Source organism: Hyaena hyaena, unplaced genomic scaffold, assembly GCF_003009895.1.
Source record: "Hyaena hyaena isolate Hyena2069 unplaced genomic scaffold, ASM300989v1 scaffold_183, whole genome shotgun sequence".
Lineage (NCBI taxonomy): Eukaryota > Metazoa > Chordata > Mammalia > Carnivora > Hyaenidae > Hyaena > Hyaena hyaena.
Genome location: NW_024080815.1, coordinates 540,480 through 555,342, shown reverse-complemented (window position 1 = coordinate 555,342; position 14,863 = coordinate 540,480). Strand labels below are relative to the sequence as shown.

Below are 14,863 nucleotides of genomic sequence, written 5' to 3'. Positions count from 1 at the left end.
TACTGATAGTGCTTTAGACGACTAGTGTGCATTTTAGCTTAAATTTGAATCGCTAGTGAAAATGTCTCAGAAAAATTACAGTTAGAAGCAGGATTGAAGTTACGGTCGAGGAGGAATGTGGAACCAGACTGGTGATAAATGAGGCAGCCCTTGCATGGGCAGAAAACCAGACATTCATTCCCCTTATAAAACAGTGATAGATCAGGTGCTGTGTAGGCCCAAAGAACGGAAGAGCCCCGCCCACAAGTGGACAGTCGCTCTCCGTTTCCGCACCGAGATTCACGCAGATGGGTTGCCAGTGATTTGGCAGACAAGGCAGCTAATTTAAGAGAAATGCCAACTGTCTTGGAATCGATCATAGAATTCCCAAAGCTAGACAAGGTGTGGGTGTGATTCCATCAAGAATCCCAAAAGTCCGAAGTCCAAGTACCACCTGCGGCTGACTTTCAAAAGAAGTTCCTTTCTAGCCACACGTGGTTTCCTGAAGGACATAAACAGAATTATAGGGTAAACCAAATAAGAAACATGGTGAAACTAGTATTTTTGAAGGGGCCTCAAAATTCTGCTCTGTCCTAACAGGTTGTTCAAGTGTCAAGCTTGGGAACACTGGTTCACAGAAAGCCACGTGTTACCAACAGGTTACTGGTAACCTTGCAGCCTAAAACTATTAGAATAATTAGTAGGGTCGCCAAGGTGGCTCAGTTGGTTAAGCGTCCACTTCAGCTCAGGTCATGATCTCGAGTTTCATAGGTTCAGGCCCCACATCGAGCTCTGTGTTGACAGCTCAGGGCCTGGAGCCTGCTTCAGATTCTGTGTCTCCCTCTCTCTCTCTCCCCCTCCCCTGCTCATACTCTGTGTGTGTGTGTGTGTGTGTGTGTGTCTCTCTCTCTCTTAAAAATAAATAAAAATTTTTTTAAAAAAAGAAGAATCAGTATGGTGAAGACTTAGTCTTAAACTTTGCCTGGAATAATAAAGAGGTAATGTAAAAATGAAATTGTATAGACATGTATCCCGTTGTTAAAAATTTTATACACGTTTATGTAATTCTTTTTTTCTCAAATTATTAAATTAGTATTTTGGAAACCAAAATACATGATGCTACCCTGTGATTACGCGTAATATTTTGCTTTTTAAAATTCTTGAAATTATGATCATTTAGTCTAAAGAGTTAACAATAAATAGATCTATAGTCGTTCAACTTTCTTAACCTATTTTTCTAGGGGAGGAAAAAGAAAGGCTAGTTTTACTAACCAGAGCAGACGTGAGAAGATTTTATAAAACAGAGAAAGAGAAAGTGAGTTATCTGGAAAGAGGGCAGCTATTAGAAGATTAGAAGATGCTTTTATCTTGGTAGGAACGAAATCACATTTGTTGGACAAAATGACAGTCACTATAAATAAAACCACTGGGCTTTATGTAAGAGAAGAAACCAGGTGCCCACGAAAGCCGCCGAGTGGCCCCCCTCCGGAGTTTCAACCTGTGTCTAATTGGATTCGGCGTAATTTTGATTGGAATTGTAGACTTGAGTCTATCATTTGGAACCAAACCCACCCGTTGCTATTCATGGAAAAGGAAGTTAGCAAAATGGAATGATTTGCTCCACACGTTTTAAACTGCTATCCGTAAAGAAAGGGCCTTTCAGTTCAACAAGCCTTCCATGTCTCTGTATTTCTGTCTCATCTCAAAATAGTGTTAAGTCCTGAAATTACAAGAGCAGTATCAAGCGATGGCATGATGTAGGTGGAAGGAAGATGAGCAAGTAAAACCACTATGTTCAGAGGTATTTATGAGGCTAATACATAATAAATACTCTGGGTCGATCGTGGTTATGTGATCATCTTCACCAACGGCCTGTTTTTTTATAAAAAACCATATCTTGGGCCATCTGGGTGGCTTACTCAGTTAAGCGTCCGATTCTTGATTTCGGCTCAGGTTTATGAGATCGAGCCCTCCATCAGTCTTTAACAGCACAGACCTTGCTTAAGATTCTCTCTCTCCTCCGTTCTCTGCCCCTCCCCTGTGAGCGCTCGCTCGCTCTCTCTCTCTCTCTCAAAAATAAATAAATAAACTTCAAAAAAAATCTCTTATCCACAAGTTCTGGTACTGCATGTGGAGAGACAGAGGAGTGAATAAACTTGCACATGCATCCGTTTTGGTTTGATTTCATAAAAGGAATGTCTGGACCTTGTTAGCATTTTCTGCTTGGACTGCTGTCTATTGCTCCTTCCTTCCTGTTTTCCCAGCCCTGCATCCTAAACTTCTTTGTAGGCCTCCCCCACGGATCAGCGATCCCATCTGTAGCTTTTGTTTACCTGGCAGTGCGATGTATATAGCAGATTTTTTAAGTGTTCTAAAGAAATGTGGTGGCCGAAGAGTTCTTTCGCTCAGTACACCTAGGGAAATTGGCATCTTTTTATACATCAGGTGTATAGTACACCTGCCAGTTAGCCAGCTCGGATACCATATGCTGATAGAGTTGACATCTGGTTTATCGAGTGATGCATGAAGGAATTTACTGAAGTAGGGGAGGACACCTTGAGAGTCCTACGAAAGCTTTTCCAGGCTATCTCTGGAGTTCAGTCAGGTTCTTCTAGAAATGGTTTCTTCATTTGTATTAGTGTCATATATGTACATCACTAGGGAGTCATTCGGTCAGTCAACCTTCAATGTACTCTACTTGATCCTGGAGAACTGGGAAAACAGACTTGGTAAGAGGCCGACCTTAGGGTCGGGTCAGGTCTCAGATGGCAGACACATGGGCAGGTAAGTGACAGCACCATGGGATAGGAGCTGTGATGGAAATGTGGAAGCACAGAATACCTGAGAACATTCCAGAAGGCCTCACAGACACATGGCGTTCTAGCTGAATCTTCAAAGAATTTGGCCAGTGGAAGGGGGGTGGGGAGGAGTTCAGGGAAGCGGATGCTCCACAGGGAAGTGGAGACAGGAAATCTTCCTAGGAGGTGTTGGCTGCTAGGTCTTCCAGAACTTGAAGAATGGTGAGGGTTGGGGTGGAAACATCGATCTCTGTGGCCATCACTTTCTATTTAAAAGACTTTCCGAATCCCCCTAAAAACAAAGCTGTACAGGACAGCCTAGAAAATGGAAGAAGTTCACTCTGCTTTCTCATCAATCCCTTAACTTCAGCCACAGTATGGATCCTTTTTTTTTTTTTTTTTTTAACTTGAATGCTTATGCACATCAGGCGGAATGTAAATTGGAAGTTCCCTTAACCTCTTGGGAGCCTCCGTCAGACAGCTGTTCCTCTAATGCTTTTTGTCCTGGGTCATTTGGCTAACAAAGCCCAGGTCAGGGGGTCCGTCTTTTCCTGCATTGGGCTCTTTAACTCTGCTCCGTGCCATGGTTACAGGCTGAGATGCTAAGCCACTGTCCCCTCCCCTCTCACCCCCCACTCCCCAACCAGGAGCCACTGCAAACCAAAGGTCCAGGGGGAAGCAAACACATGATGCATCTGCACTTCCAGGTATTTGCCCTGTTGTTGACTGCACGATTGGCTTCTCTGTAACTTTGCCTCAAGAGAAGCCTGAGAGGGAGAGAACTAAGGTAGCACTATCAGGGTGGTTCTTATCCCAGACCGAGTTTTGCAAGAATAAGCGGATTATCTGGACGAAGTCATAAACCCCGAGGGGATCTTGGTCAGTTGTCGCAATAGATGTAGCCCCTTGGTGATAATATGAGAACCCTCCGACGGCAGGTGTCGACCCAAAGTACATCCTGCCCACCCACCCCATCTGTATTTACTTTTTACATTGCAAAAGCAATATAAGCTTTTTATAAATAGTCTAAGGAAATCAACAGACTGTAGAAGAAAATGTGAGATTTCCCCCCCACGGCCATGTATCCTCTCTGAACTTTTTACAAGCATTTACAAACATCATCCATCACTTGGTAGTACTAAAAAAGAATCAGGCTTCGTGTACGATTTGGCGACTTCACTTTTTTCTTAAAATATCTTGAGCAGAAAATGTCTTTTTACAGCAATGAGGTGTGAGGGTAAGTCCCAATTTTTGTTATTCTTTTTGGTAAAGATGGCTTGTGTTTAGTAGAGTTGCCAGATTTTGCAAATAAAATTACGGGCCACTGAGTTACATTTGAATTTCAGATGAACAACATGCCCGTTTTCAGTGCGCACAGCTTCCCATACAATCTTCGGGAAACACACAGAATAAAAAAGTGTCTCGTTTACCGGAACATCCAACGTAGCGAGGGGTCCTGTATTTTTGAATTTCAGATGAACAACATGCCCGTTTTCAGTGCGCATAGCTTCCCATACAATCTTCGGGAAACACACAATAAAAAAGTGTCTCGTTTACCGGAACATCCAACGTAGCGAGGGGTCCTGTATTTTATTTGGCAACTCTACACTTGTTAATTGACTTGTTGTCTTTCTGTATAGGACTTCTCGTGCACAAAAACTCCAGACCTGAAAAAGATCCCCATTGCCCGATTTGGAAAGCGGGGTCTGGGGCCAGTGTTCACACACCTGACCGATGTGCTGGTGACGGGCCGGCTCAGCTGGGAGCCCTGAACTCATTAGCTGCCTCCATTGGAAAGAACTGGCCTGTGCAGCTGCTTTGTACTTGGGGCTGAGACCTTAGCTCTTTCATCCCAGCTACTGCGTGAAGTCACCAGTGGCAGTTACCTGAAGTTGTGTTTGTGATATTAATTGAAATTTTTTAAATGAATGCCTTATTTGTAGGAATTTGCAATGCAAACAGCCAGCCTTTCAAGCAGGACATATTGTAATTAAAGCAAGCTTTTAAGATTCTTTGAAGTACTAAATGTTTATGAAATTCAAATAGGGGTGCCCGATCTGCACAATAAAGGGGCTCTTGGTGGGGCTCTTGTTGTTTTTTTTTAAATCTTCTATTTTGTAGATGTAAATATATGCCATAATTAGTGGAAAGTAACTCGAAGAGCGAGGCTTAGTTTATTCCTATTATTCTTATTTAAAACAGCTGTGGCAGGAGCCCTCCAGCTGCTGTCCCGTTTGGGCAAGGCCACAGTGGTCCCAAGTGAACGTGCTCAAAGACTTGCTTCCCCATGGGCAGCCTCCTTGCTCTCCCCCAGTGCAGCTTGCCCATGGTCACCCCAGTGAAATTCCCCCACACCAGTCCTCTGATGCCAGTGGGGCTGGCTCCAGGGGTCTGGACATGCAAACGAGGCAGGGGGGAGAGTTTGGGAGCAGCCTGCATCCTGGAACCCACCCCCAGCCCCAACCACCCTCATCAGCACCGCCCCCTGGGCTACTTCTGCCCGCCCCCTGCCTTAGTGCCCAGTGCCCAGTGATTGTCCTTTGGCGCCTGTGGAAGCAGCTGCAGGCCCACGTGGTGCCCTGCCCGGCCGGGCCTGGCCATGTGGCGGGCCTGGACGGCTGCCCACAACAGGGCCCGGCTCCCAGTGCCGCCTGCCAAGGAGCCAGATGCTGCCATTGGAAAAAATTGCTTCACAATTTGAAATCTTGGTCCTTTGATCATTGCTCAGAGAGGATGAAGAGGAGAGGTTCAAAGTGGTGGTTTGAAAATGCCAGCGCCTCCTTGCCTCCATCAGTGCCTATTAGACTGTCTCTTGTCAGGGACAGTCCTCTTGATGTTTTCATTTCTGCAACCAAGTAATTTCTATTCGGCCCTTCCAAGCCCTCCGGGTGGAAGGGAAGGTCCAGCTGCTTTCTCCTTTCCTTACCTGATACCCCTGCTCAGTCCCCTGCCTGTGGGGTCATCTGCTTCCTCTCAGTGCCAGCAGACTTTTTCCTTCTAGAAGCCCATGGCAGAGTGGTTGTCACCAGCCCAGCACTGCCCTGTGTGAGCATGTGTTTCCGTTCTTTGCTCAAAAGCTGTAGTGCTCACGCCCTGGTCCTTCAGCCACCTAGAGCCAGGTTTCCAGAGCCCTGGAGTTCTGCACAGGGGGCCCCGTGGCCCGGCCCTCCCCTCCCCTCCCCTCCCCTCTGAGAACGCTGGATCCTACCCAAGGGGGCTAGGCCTCATTTTTCCTCACTCAGAGAATGGAAAGGATCATTCTTTGAAGTTTATTGCTTTTTATAAAATGTTTAATGTTTATTTGTTTCTGAAGGGTGAGAGGGGCAGAGAGAGAGAGGGAGAGAGAGAATCCCAAGTAGGCTGCAGGGCTTCATCTCACAAACCATGAGATCATGACCTAAGCTGAAATCAAGAGTCAAACACTTAACCGATTGAGCTACTCACGCGCCCCTGAAGTATATTGCTTTTATATTTCAGATTTCAAAAGCATGGAAGTAAACAGTGGAACAGACACATGAATAAATGGGCTAACTGAGAAGTATTAGAGGGGAAACTCTCCAGAGTATTCTCTGGTGACTGAACTGTTTCAACTGCATTTATAATGAGTGTAAGATAAGGATGGTTTAGGGAAGGATTAGGGGAAATGGTCCCTTTTTTTCTTGTTCTTGTTTCTTTGCAGTCCGATGCCATCAGTTCTCTCTGCGTGGTATTGTAACCTGCTTCTACTTTGATCTTATATCATTTCCCAGGACCTGCCCACTAGTAGACTCTGAAGTATATAATTGATTCAGCACACCTTTATTAACGAGTGCTTTTTTTTTTTTTTTTTAATTTCCAGAAAGAATTCTGTAACCTCTCTAATCAACTCTTTGTGGGAAAGATGGTAATTTTGTGCCTGTTGGGACAGTTCTATCCAAAACTTAAGACTCGTCATAAACTCACAGATCAAAAAAAAGTGCTGCTTTTTCTCTTTGGAAAAAGCCATCGTGTGTCTGTATTGCACAGTTGTAGTGGGTGCTTGTAGATGGGCGCTCAGACTGGCTCTCTGGGCACTGTTTTCTGTCTTAGTTATTGATTATGAACCACCATCTTTATAGACTCGAGGCTCTGTCTGTATCCATCCTGGGGTGCAATTTCAGTCACTGAGTTACTAACAACAGTTGTCAGCATTATTAACGGCTGCCATTTTGTCTCTTGTGCTGTCTCTGCCTATCGCCGCGGCGGCTTTGGAAAGCAGGTCTTCTCTGTGGTTAAAGGTGGAGAAAGAGACTGAAAGAAGTGACTGCTGTCCGTGCTGTTGGTTAGACATCCGGAATGAAATAAGGATAGGTGAAAAGTGAGAATTCACGAACAACTGTACTAGATGGAAGGGGGGTCTGAAGTCAAGATGCGGTTTAATAAAAATAAATGTAGAACTTGAATCCGGGGAAGCAGATGGGGCCTGAAGAATCTTGTGAGTGAGAGGAGGAAGAAGATGACAGGTAAGAGTAAGGGAGAAATGAGTGAAAATTGCAGAATTGTCTAACAGAGGTGGTCTTGAGTCTGGATGATTCCAGAAGGCAGAGCACTGGGGGGAAGTTGCAGGGACATGAACTGCAAGTCTAGGGGTGTGGTAGGCAGAGTCACGTCCAAGTCCATAGCCATCGTATCTATGAATATGTTACATTGCACAGAAAGGGGAATCGAGGTTGCTTAGCAGTAGCTGGGGAGAGGATGTTGGATTATCTGAATGGGTCCAGAGTCACCACCAGGTTCCATAAAAGCAGAAGATGAGGAGGACCCGGCCTGCTGTTGTGGGCTTTGAAAATGGGGAGAGGGGCTCTGAGATAAGGAATGTGAGTGGCCTCCAGACACTGGAAGAAGCAAGGAAAACTGATCCCTCCCCAGGGCAGCTCTGCTAGGACCCTCATAGTAACCATAATAACCTAAACCAGTGTCGAAGTCTGTCCTGCAGAAGTTTAAGACCCTATATTTATGTTGTTTTAAGGCACTCAGTTTTTACTTGTTAAAGCAGCAATAGAAAACTAATACATTAGGAAAAAGAACCATCTCATAATTAAGTCTACCTTGCACATAGTTTTTTCTTAAAGCAGTGATTTTCCTATACCTAAAGATACTTAGCCCAAAGGCAGCACAGGTCAGGATACCATGGAAAAGATTCCTGCATTTGGCATTTGGAGAAAGAGTTGGCCTCCATACCTAGTTCATATATGGGACACCTGCTCTAAGGCAAAATGTGCAAAGATTCCTTAAAACACACTTGCCAGTGCCTGTGTGTTTAACACACACTTCAGAGCCTAGCCCAGACCATTTTAGGCTGCTTTGTCCCCAGAGGAGAGGATGGGGTATGGTTTGAATTTGGGATTTGTTGGGAAGACAAGTTTGCTGGGTTTCAGCTGTTTCTTGGATTTTTTTTTTTTATTAATTTGCTTTTAAAAAATATCCTGCAGTCAGGTAAGAGCTGATGAGGCAGAAATAGTTTGCATCTTATACTAGCATATTCTTTCTTATTTCCTTGCCTTCAGAACTATCTGAAATAGGTTTGCCCTGAGTTTTCAGTTGGGAAAAATGGGTAGAGAGGGTGGGTGATGAACTGCATGCAAATCTCTGACTCAAATCAGAGTTTGCCTCCTTTGTTGTTGATTCAATGCTAGCGTTCTTTCTTTGATGTTACCTTCGTGCCATGGGAGCTCGGTGAATGCATTTCTGGGATAATCGGAACATCCTCAGCTGACAGACGATTCTCTCTCCCATCAATACCTCCTCCTAGAAAATTCCCAAAGAACAGCTGTGATACACTGGGGTGGCTACATGATTATTTTCCACCATTCAGGAATAATTGCGGAGCTTCATAATAGCAAATTGGTTATTTACTGTTAGTCGAGAAGCCTTTTAAAAACTAACCTGATAAATGTATACTGATAATTAAAGTTTTCTCAACTGTTAAAAAAAGTAAAGCAAGATCATTCAAAAACCATCTGTCCCTGTTATCTAAATGAAAGCTAAGAATGTGCATAGTCCTCATGACCCAGCTATTCCGCTCCTGGGAACAGCCAACAGAAATACACACATGTGGTCCTCAAAAGCGTGTGCAAGCATGTTCAGAGTAGCTCTTTTCACGGTCAGTCGGATTTGAAAATATCGCCAGGGCCCGTCAGTGGTAGACTGCATAGATCATGGTATTTCTCATTCGGTGGAATCATCTAGTATCAGGGGAATGAACTACACATGACAGCATGCATGAATCTCCTACTATAATGCTGAGCATATGAAGCTGAGCACGGAGGAGCCGATCTGTGATTCCATTTATTTAAAGTTCAAAACAGCAGACAGAACTAATAGATGGTGTTTTAGCCTCAAGATCATCCCTATGAGGTAAAGGAGTGATTGTACTAAAAATTATTGTACTAGAGAGCATGAACGGGGTGGGGAGGCACATCTGTTTCTTCATCTGAGTGCTGGTTACGAGTGTCTTCACTTTGTGAAAATGAACTGGATTATAAGCTTGTGATCTGTGCGTCTCCCTGAACATATGTCAGACTTTCGTTTTATGTAAAAATAATAATAATAACTTCCACAAGTTTAGAACTTCTAATTTGTTGAGCTAATTTCCAAGCAGGTTTTCATAATGTGTATATTTTAATAGCTCCGTTTTTGATACTTCCTGTCATTAACACCACAGATCCTCCATCCCCAATTAAAACTACTTAAAATTATTTGGGGACTTCTAAGGGACAGTGGTGAACCGAAGGTGAGATGGTAAGGATGGCCTGCCCAGGTACAGACAGTAAGGACGGCCATGGTGGCAGAGAAATTTAGATGGCAAAACCATCTAAAAATCGCGGTCATTTTTATGATCACCCTGTGCCCACAGTTCCATACAACACCGCTGCCAAAATACTCCTAAAAAGAAAAAAAAAATCTTTTGTTGACCTAAGTCCTAAACCATTGGTGAAATTAGTGGATTTCATTTCCACACACGTATATGTGCTTCATAGTAGCACACTGGGGCTTACTAGTAACACATGTGGACTCAGCCTTGTGTCCATTCCTAGGAGTAAGCTCTTGACAGGTCGGAGTCACTTGGGCCTCAGTCCCCGTGGTTAAACGATAGACGCGGAAATGCGCCCTGAGAGCACCGTCATGCAGACGGGAAAACAGAACGGGAGTTACTTCAGTTCTGTCGCTCTGTTACTACTTTGGGGGTTCTTGCGTTTAAAATTTAAACCAGTGACACAGAGTGCTGAGTCCTACTGAAAATAATCGTGTCCAACAAAGAAAAGAGGATCTTAAAAATGAATCCAGTCTGCTGAGGTCCACGCAGGGTGGGCCTGCCGTGGGCCAGCTGCTTTCTCTCGCCAGCATGGCGTAAGCACAGAAACTCTGAGAAATGGGAGCATTTCTGGGAGAAATGGGAGGCTGTGGACATTTCCAGCAGCTTTGGTAACGTCACATTATGGCAGATACCATTCTAGACGTTTTTAATTTATATATATGGAGGGATGATTTTGTGTGTTTATTTCTATGCTTGCTTTAGATTTTAAGTGTCCCATTAGTTTGCACTGTCAATGCCATCGAAGTGAATAAAGTAAAAAATGGAGCATTTTTTAAAAAAAGGACAGAAAAGAGAGTCTTGTGCCTAGGGAGGTGAGGTGCAGTTCTGAAGAAACCTCCCTCTGGTCGTGTCACTGACACCCCGTGGTCTGTCCTGTCGACCGCCCCTTCCCTGTACTTCTTCCCACTCCTCACGCCAGACTGCTTTTGACTGTTCAGCAGTCTTTCAGAACAACCTGAGTCAAAAACAATGAGTGTCTTTATAAAACTAAAATACTGTTTATTTATAGCCCATTAAAACTCTTACAGTGCTGGAAAATTTTTTAAGTGGAAGGAAAGGAAATGAAAAGTAATGTCTAATGTATCTTTCCTGCTGCACTTAAACTCATTACTGTATCCGTGTTGGGAAGCAGTGAGCCATCCATCAGTAGAACACGCGGTAATTATTATGGTGCGCCTGGGTGATGGAATGGTAGTATGCGGTTACCAAAATGTGGGGCTGCTCAGGTTTTTAAATGGCCATTCTTTTTAAAATGGATATTTCCAGGGGTGCCTGGGTGGCCCAGTCGGTTAAGCGTCTGACTTCGGCTTAGGTCATGATCTCACGGTTTTTGAGTTCCAGCCCCGTGTGGGGCTCTGGCTGACAGCTCAGAGCCTGGAACCTGCTTCGGATTTTATGTCTCCCTCTCTCTCTGACCCTCCCTTGTGTGTGGTCTGTGTGTCTGTCTCTCTCTCTCTCTCTCTCAAAAGTAAACAAACATTAAGAAAAAAACAAAACAAAACCCAAAAAAACTGATATTTCCGTATCAGTTCTAAGATGTAGCTATATATTTTTTTATTTTTTAACACTTATTTATTTTGTGAGAGAGCGAGCGGAGAAGGGGCAGAGAGAGAGGGAGGGAGAATCCCAGGCAAGCTCCACACTATCCGCAGAGTCTGACATGGGGCTGGAACTCAAGAACTGTGAGATCGTGACCTGAGCCGAAATCAAGAGTTGAATGCTTAGCTGACTGAGCCCCACTACATGTGTGTATATAAATATTTTAAAGCAAGGTTTGAAGAGTGCCCCTCTTTGTGCAAAAAAGAAGGAAGGTGTGTGCTTGGGTATCTAAGTGCTAACTATCTCTAAAAGGACACTTGGGAAACATAATACTGGTCACCAGTGGGGAGATTGGCAAATTCAGGGGTAGAAATAAAATGTACACTCTTTTTCTGGTTTGATTTCCTTCCTTCCTTCTTTACTTCCTTTCTTTTTTTCTTTTTTTTTCTTACCACATGTGTGTTTTTACTTTTTCCTGGGACAACCTAAAACCTGTTGGCACAAACTATACCATGATTGTGAGAGCATACATCCCACCACCGAAATGTACCTGAGCCACTTCTCAGAGCCCTGACCCTCAGCTGGTGGCAGAACAAGGCAGTGGTTCCCACGAGCCCACTTGCAGTGCATGCCAGGTGGCACATGGAAAGCTGGGTATCATTCTGGGGCAGGGCTCCTGCAGGCCTGGGACCCGTTGGTAGCTTTATCCCCTGGAGGCTGCAGCTCAGTAGACCCAGGGAGCTGAGGCACAGATCTCAGTCAGGGTCGTACATCATTTCTTGCTCACCCGCCCTTTTCATGGAGCCAAGCCTGCAAATGTGAGCAACATGTACACCTGGGTATTTTTTATTTATTTACAATCTGTGCACCATATAATCCCTAAAGGCAGAATGTGAGGGAGTGTTACTAAATTTACGAGTAATATAAACGTGGACAAGTAACAAGTAAAAGCAGATTGGAATCCAGTAAAAGGAGCTATACACCAGTTATTAGTTGCTAGTAGAAATACCTGGGACAGGTAATTACTGTAGTTGAGCACTGAACTTAGCTTTGAATTTCTTGGCACGTAAGAAAAAACGGTGAATGTAAAGCATATGGTTCTTTTTATTTGGGGCCAGGAAATCTGGCAGTTTTGCCTAAGGAAGGGGACACTGTCTTGATATTCAATTCAAATGCAGATCCTTATTAAAAATGTATATAGGATGACTCAGGTCTTCCTAGAGGTTAGTGCCTGTCAGGGTTTTAGAATCAGCTGGTCAGAAGGTGCCAGACCTCACAAACCATGGTCTCATTTACGAGTCCGGTCCCCCTGTTTCTCTCCAGCCCCCAGATCGTGCAGATGCCGCCCCTTGTTCCGACTACTTTGACAGTTTTCTGACCTGTCTCTGCCTGTGCTCTCACTTCTCCAGAGTCGTCTCCACACTGTGCTGACAGTGCCTTTTAGGGACGCAGATCCAGCCATAACCCGTCACTGTGCCCGTCCTGGGCACTTACAGCTCCTGCGCCCCTTGGTTTTAGGATCTAAGACGTCCTGTCTCTCCTGTCGCCCTCTCTCATCCCGGCCTTTCCGTGGCCTTGTTTCTGGTTCTCTGCACCTTGTCTGCATTCTCTCAGGGCACCTTCACCTGCCTTCATCAGCTCTCCTGTCGCCTTTGGATCTGAGCCATGTCTCCCTTGGAAGTTTCCCTTCCCTGACCCCAGAGTTGGCTCTTAGGGCCCTCGATGCCTCTTTCGGGAGCGCTCCTCCCTACAGTGATATCCTGCCTACTAACTTGTGAGCCTGTGGCAGCAGGGACTGGCCCAGCTCGTGCTCACACTGACCCCAGTGCCTGGTGTCACATGGCAGGTCAGTAGGTACTGGAGCAGAGGGAGCCGTCAATCAGTGGGCCAGCCGCCGCGGCCTCGCAGCCCCCTCCGCAGCGGACACTAGACCAGGCCGAGACGTGGATCCTGAAACACGGCTCGGATCACAGTTCCTTCTCGCGCCAGAGTTTTTAGAGGGTCCCCATTTCCTGCAGCGTGCAGTCCGCGCCCCTTTTTTAGCCCTCCGTGACCAGGGTCCTGGCCACATTTCCAAACTCACTTCTCCTGGTGGCCTCAGTCCTTACACCGCCTTAGCTGGAAGAAGGTGCCCTAGGCTGCTTCTGCCCCCAGAGTCCCCTCAACCCACCTTTGCATGTTCACATCATAACCGCCCCGTAAGTAATACCCGTCGTTCAAAGTAATGCCTTCCCTTGTCTGAACTCTGAGCACCTTTGACGTGGTAGGATTTCTCCATCCCTTATAGCTCTTTTAAGTACGTATCTCTCATTTGTAGTCCTGGATGTGTCTAGCATAAACCTCCCATAGTAGGTAATCCTAAAATACCTCAAATGAGTGGGAATTACCAATTGCTTGGCATCTTTGCAAACCAGTCTTGAATAGGAACCATTTCCCTTCCGGATGCTGTCATTGGTAATGAAGGTTCAGGTTTTTACATGTATAACAAGTGGCTAGCGAGCTACAGGTCTTTTCTTCTTTTAAATAGGTCTCCTGTTCTTTTAAATCTGTCTACAGATCAGTGAGTGTGAACCCAAGGCACAGTCTGCTTTCTGTACATATTTCAGAGACCTCATGGATCTCTCCTAACAAGGCTAGAGTATTATTCTGTACTGGATGCAAGAAAGTGAACTGAAATAGACGCGTGTAGTGTCATCATTTCAAGGGAAGATTGCTGGGGTTAGCGCTGTCTTCAAAAGATTACCAGTGGGCTGTGGGACTTCTTTCTAGATCAGCGCCACCTCCCCACCTCTGCTCGCACCCCTCCTGCCCTCTGCTCGGCCAGCAGGGTTGGACGTCTTCCCCACATGGTCACTGCTCACTGCCGTGACTCCTGCAATGAGGAAATAACCCCCACCTCTGTTTCCTTTCCAACAGGCCGACCTAAACTGCAATATTCAGGATGACGCTGGGGCCTTTTATGGTGTCACCAGTCAGTATGAGAGCTCTGAGAATATGACAGTCACCTGTTCCACCAAAGTGTGCTCCTTTGGGAAGCAAGTAGTAGAAAAAGTAGAGGTAAGTGGGCAGCTGCACGCCGGAGTCCTGCATTCGGGGACCCCCTGCTGCCTCCCTTTCGGCTTTCACTGGGCCAGAGCGGTCTCCTTTCCTGGTTCCTCCTCCTTCTCCCCCCTTTCTCTCACCTCTTTTCCCTGCGCCTTCTAAAAAGACAGAAGTGATTTGCCAGCAAGTGGAAGAAGCCCCACGCCAGCCCTCGGAGCTGCAGTGGCCCTGCCTCGTGCGGCCAGCAGCGTTCAGTGCCCTGGTGTGGGAGCTGGTACAGACAGTCCTCGCCGTCCCGTGGGGCCCTTCCCGCCCCTAGGTCCAAGGAGCCTTCCGGGAGCTGCGAAAAGCAGCCAAGGTGGGTCGGCACCTGCCTTCTAAAACCCTGACGCCTCAAGGCTGGTGGTGGCTTTTCTGCCACTCCTCCTTTCATCATTTCTGACATATTTCAACACGTACTGGGATCGAATACCTATTTGTGTTATTTATATTGCATACCTCCCTCCCTTTCAAAAAATGTAATGTTCTTTTAACCAGGGTAGGTTGCTCTGCGTGGATGTTTGCAGTTGACATTCCACATCAGGTCATACTCTCTGATGTCTCCTGCCCATTACCCCGGTGCACCCGTGCTCCGTGAACGGCTTTTGTTCACAGTGTCCTGGAGCTCGCA

The 14,863-nt window shown here is 45.7% G+C and overlaps 1 protein-coding gene across 12 annotated transcripts in view; it reads left to right on the top strand.

The window, feature by feature from the left end:
• The window catches only part of TEAD1 (TEA domain transcription factor 1), a 271,916-nt gene that overhangs the window by 239,225 nt on the left and 17,828 nt on the right, over positions 1-14,863 (top strand). For all 12 annotated transcript variants that reach the window (XM_039240895.1, XM_039240893.1, XM_039240892.1 and 9 more), the window contains one exon: positions 14,068-14,208. In XM_039240895.1, coding sequence (XP_039096826.1) covers positions 14,068-14,208 — 141 coding nt within the window. The remainder of the gene's footprint in view (positions 1-14,067; positions 14,209-14,863) is intronic.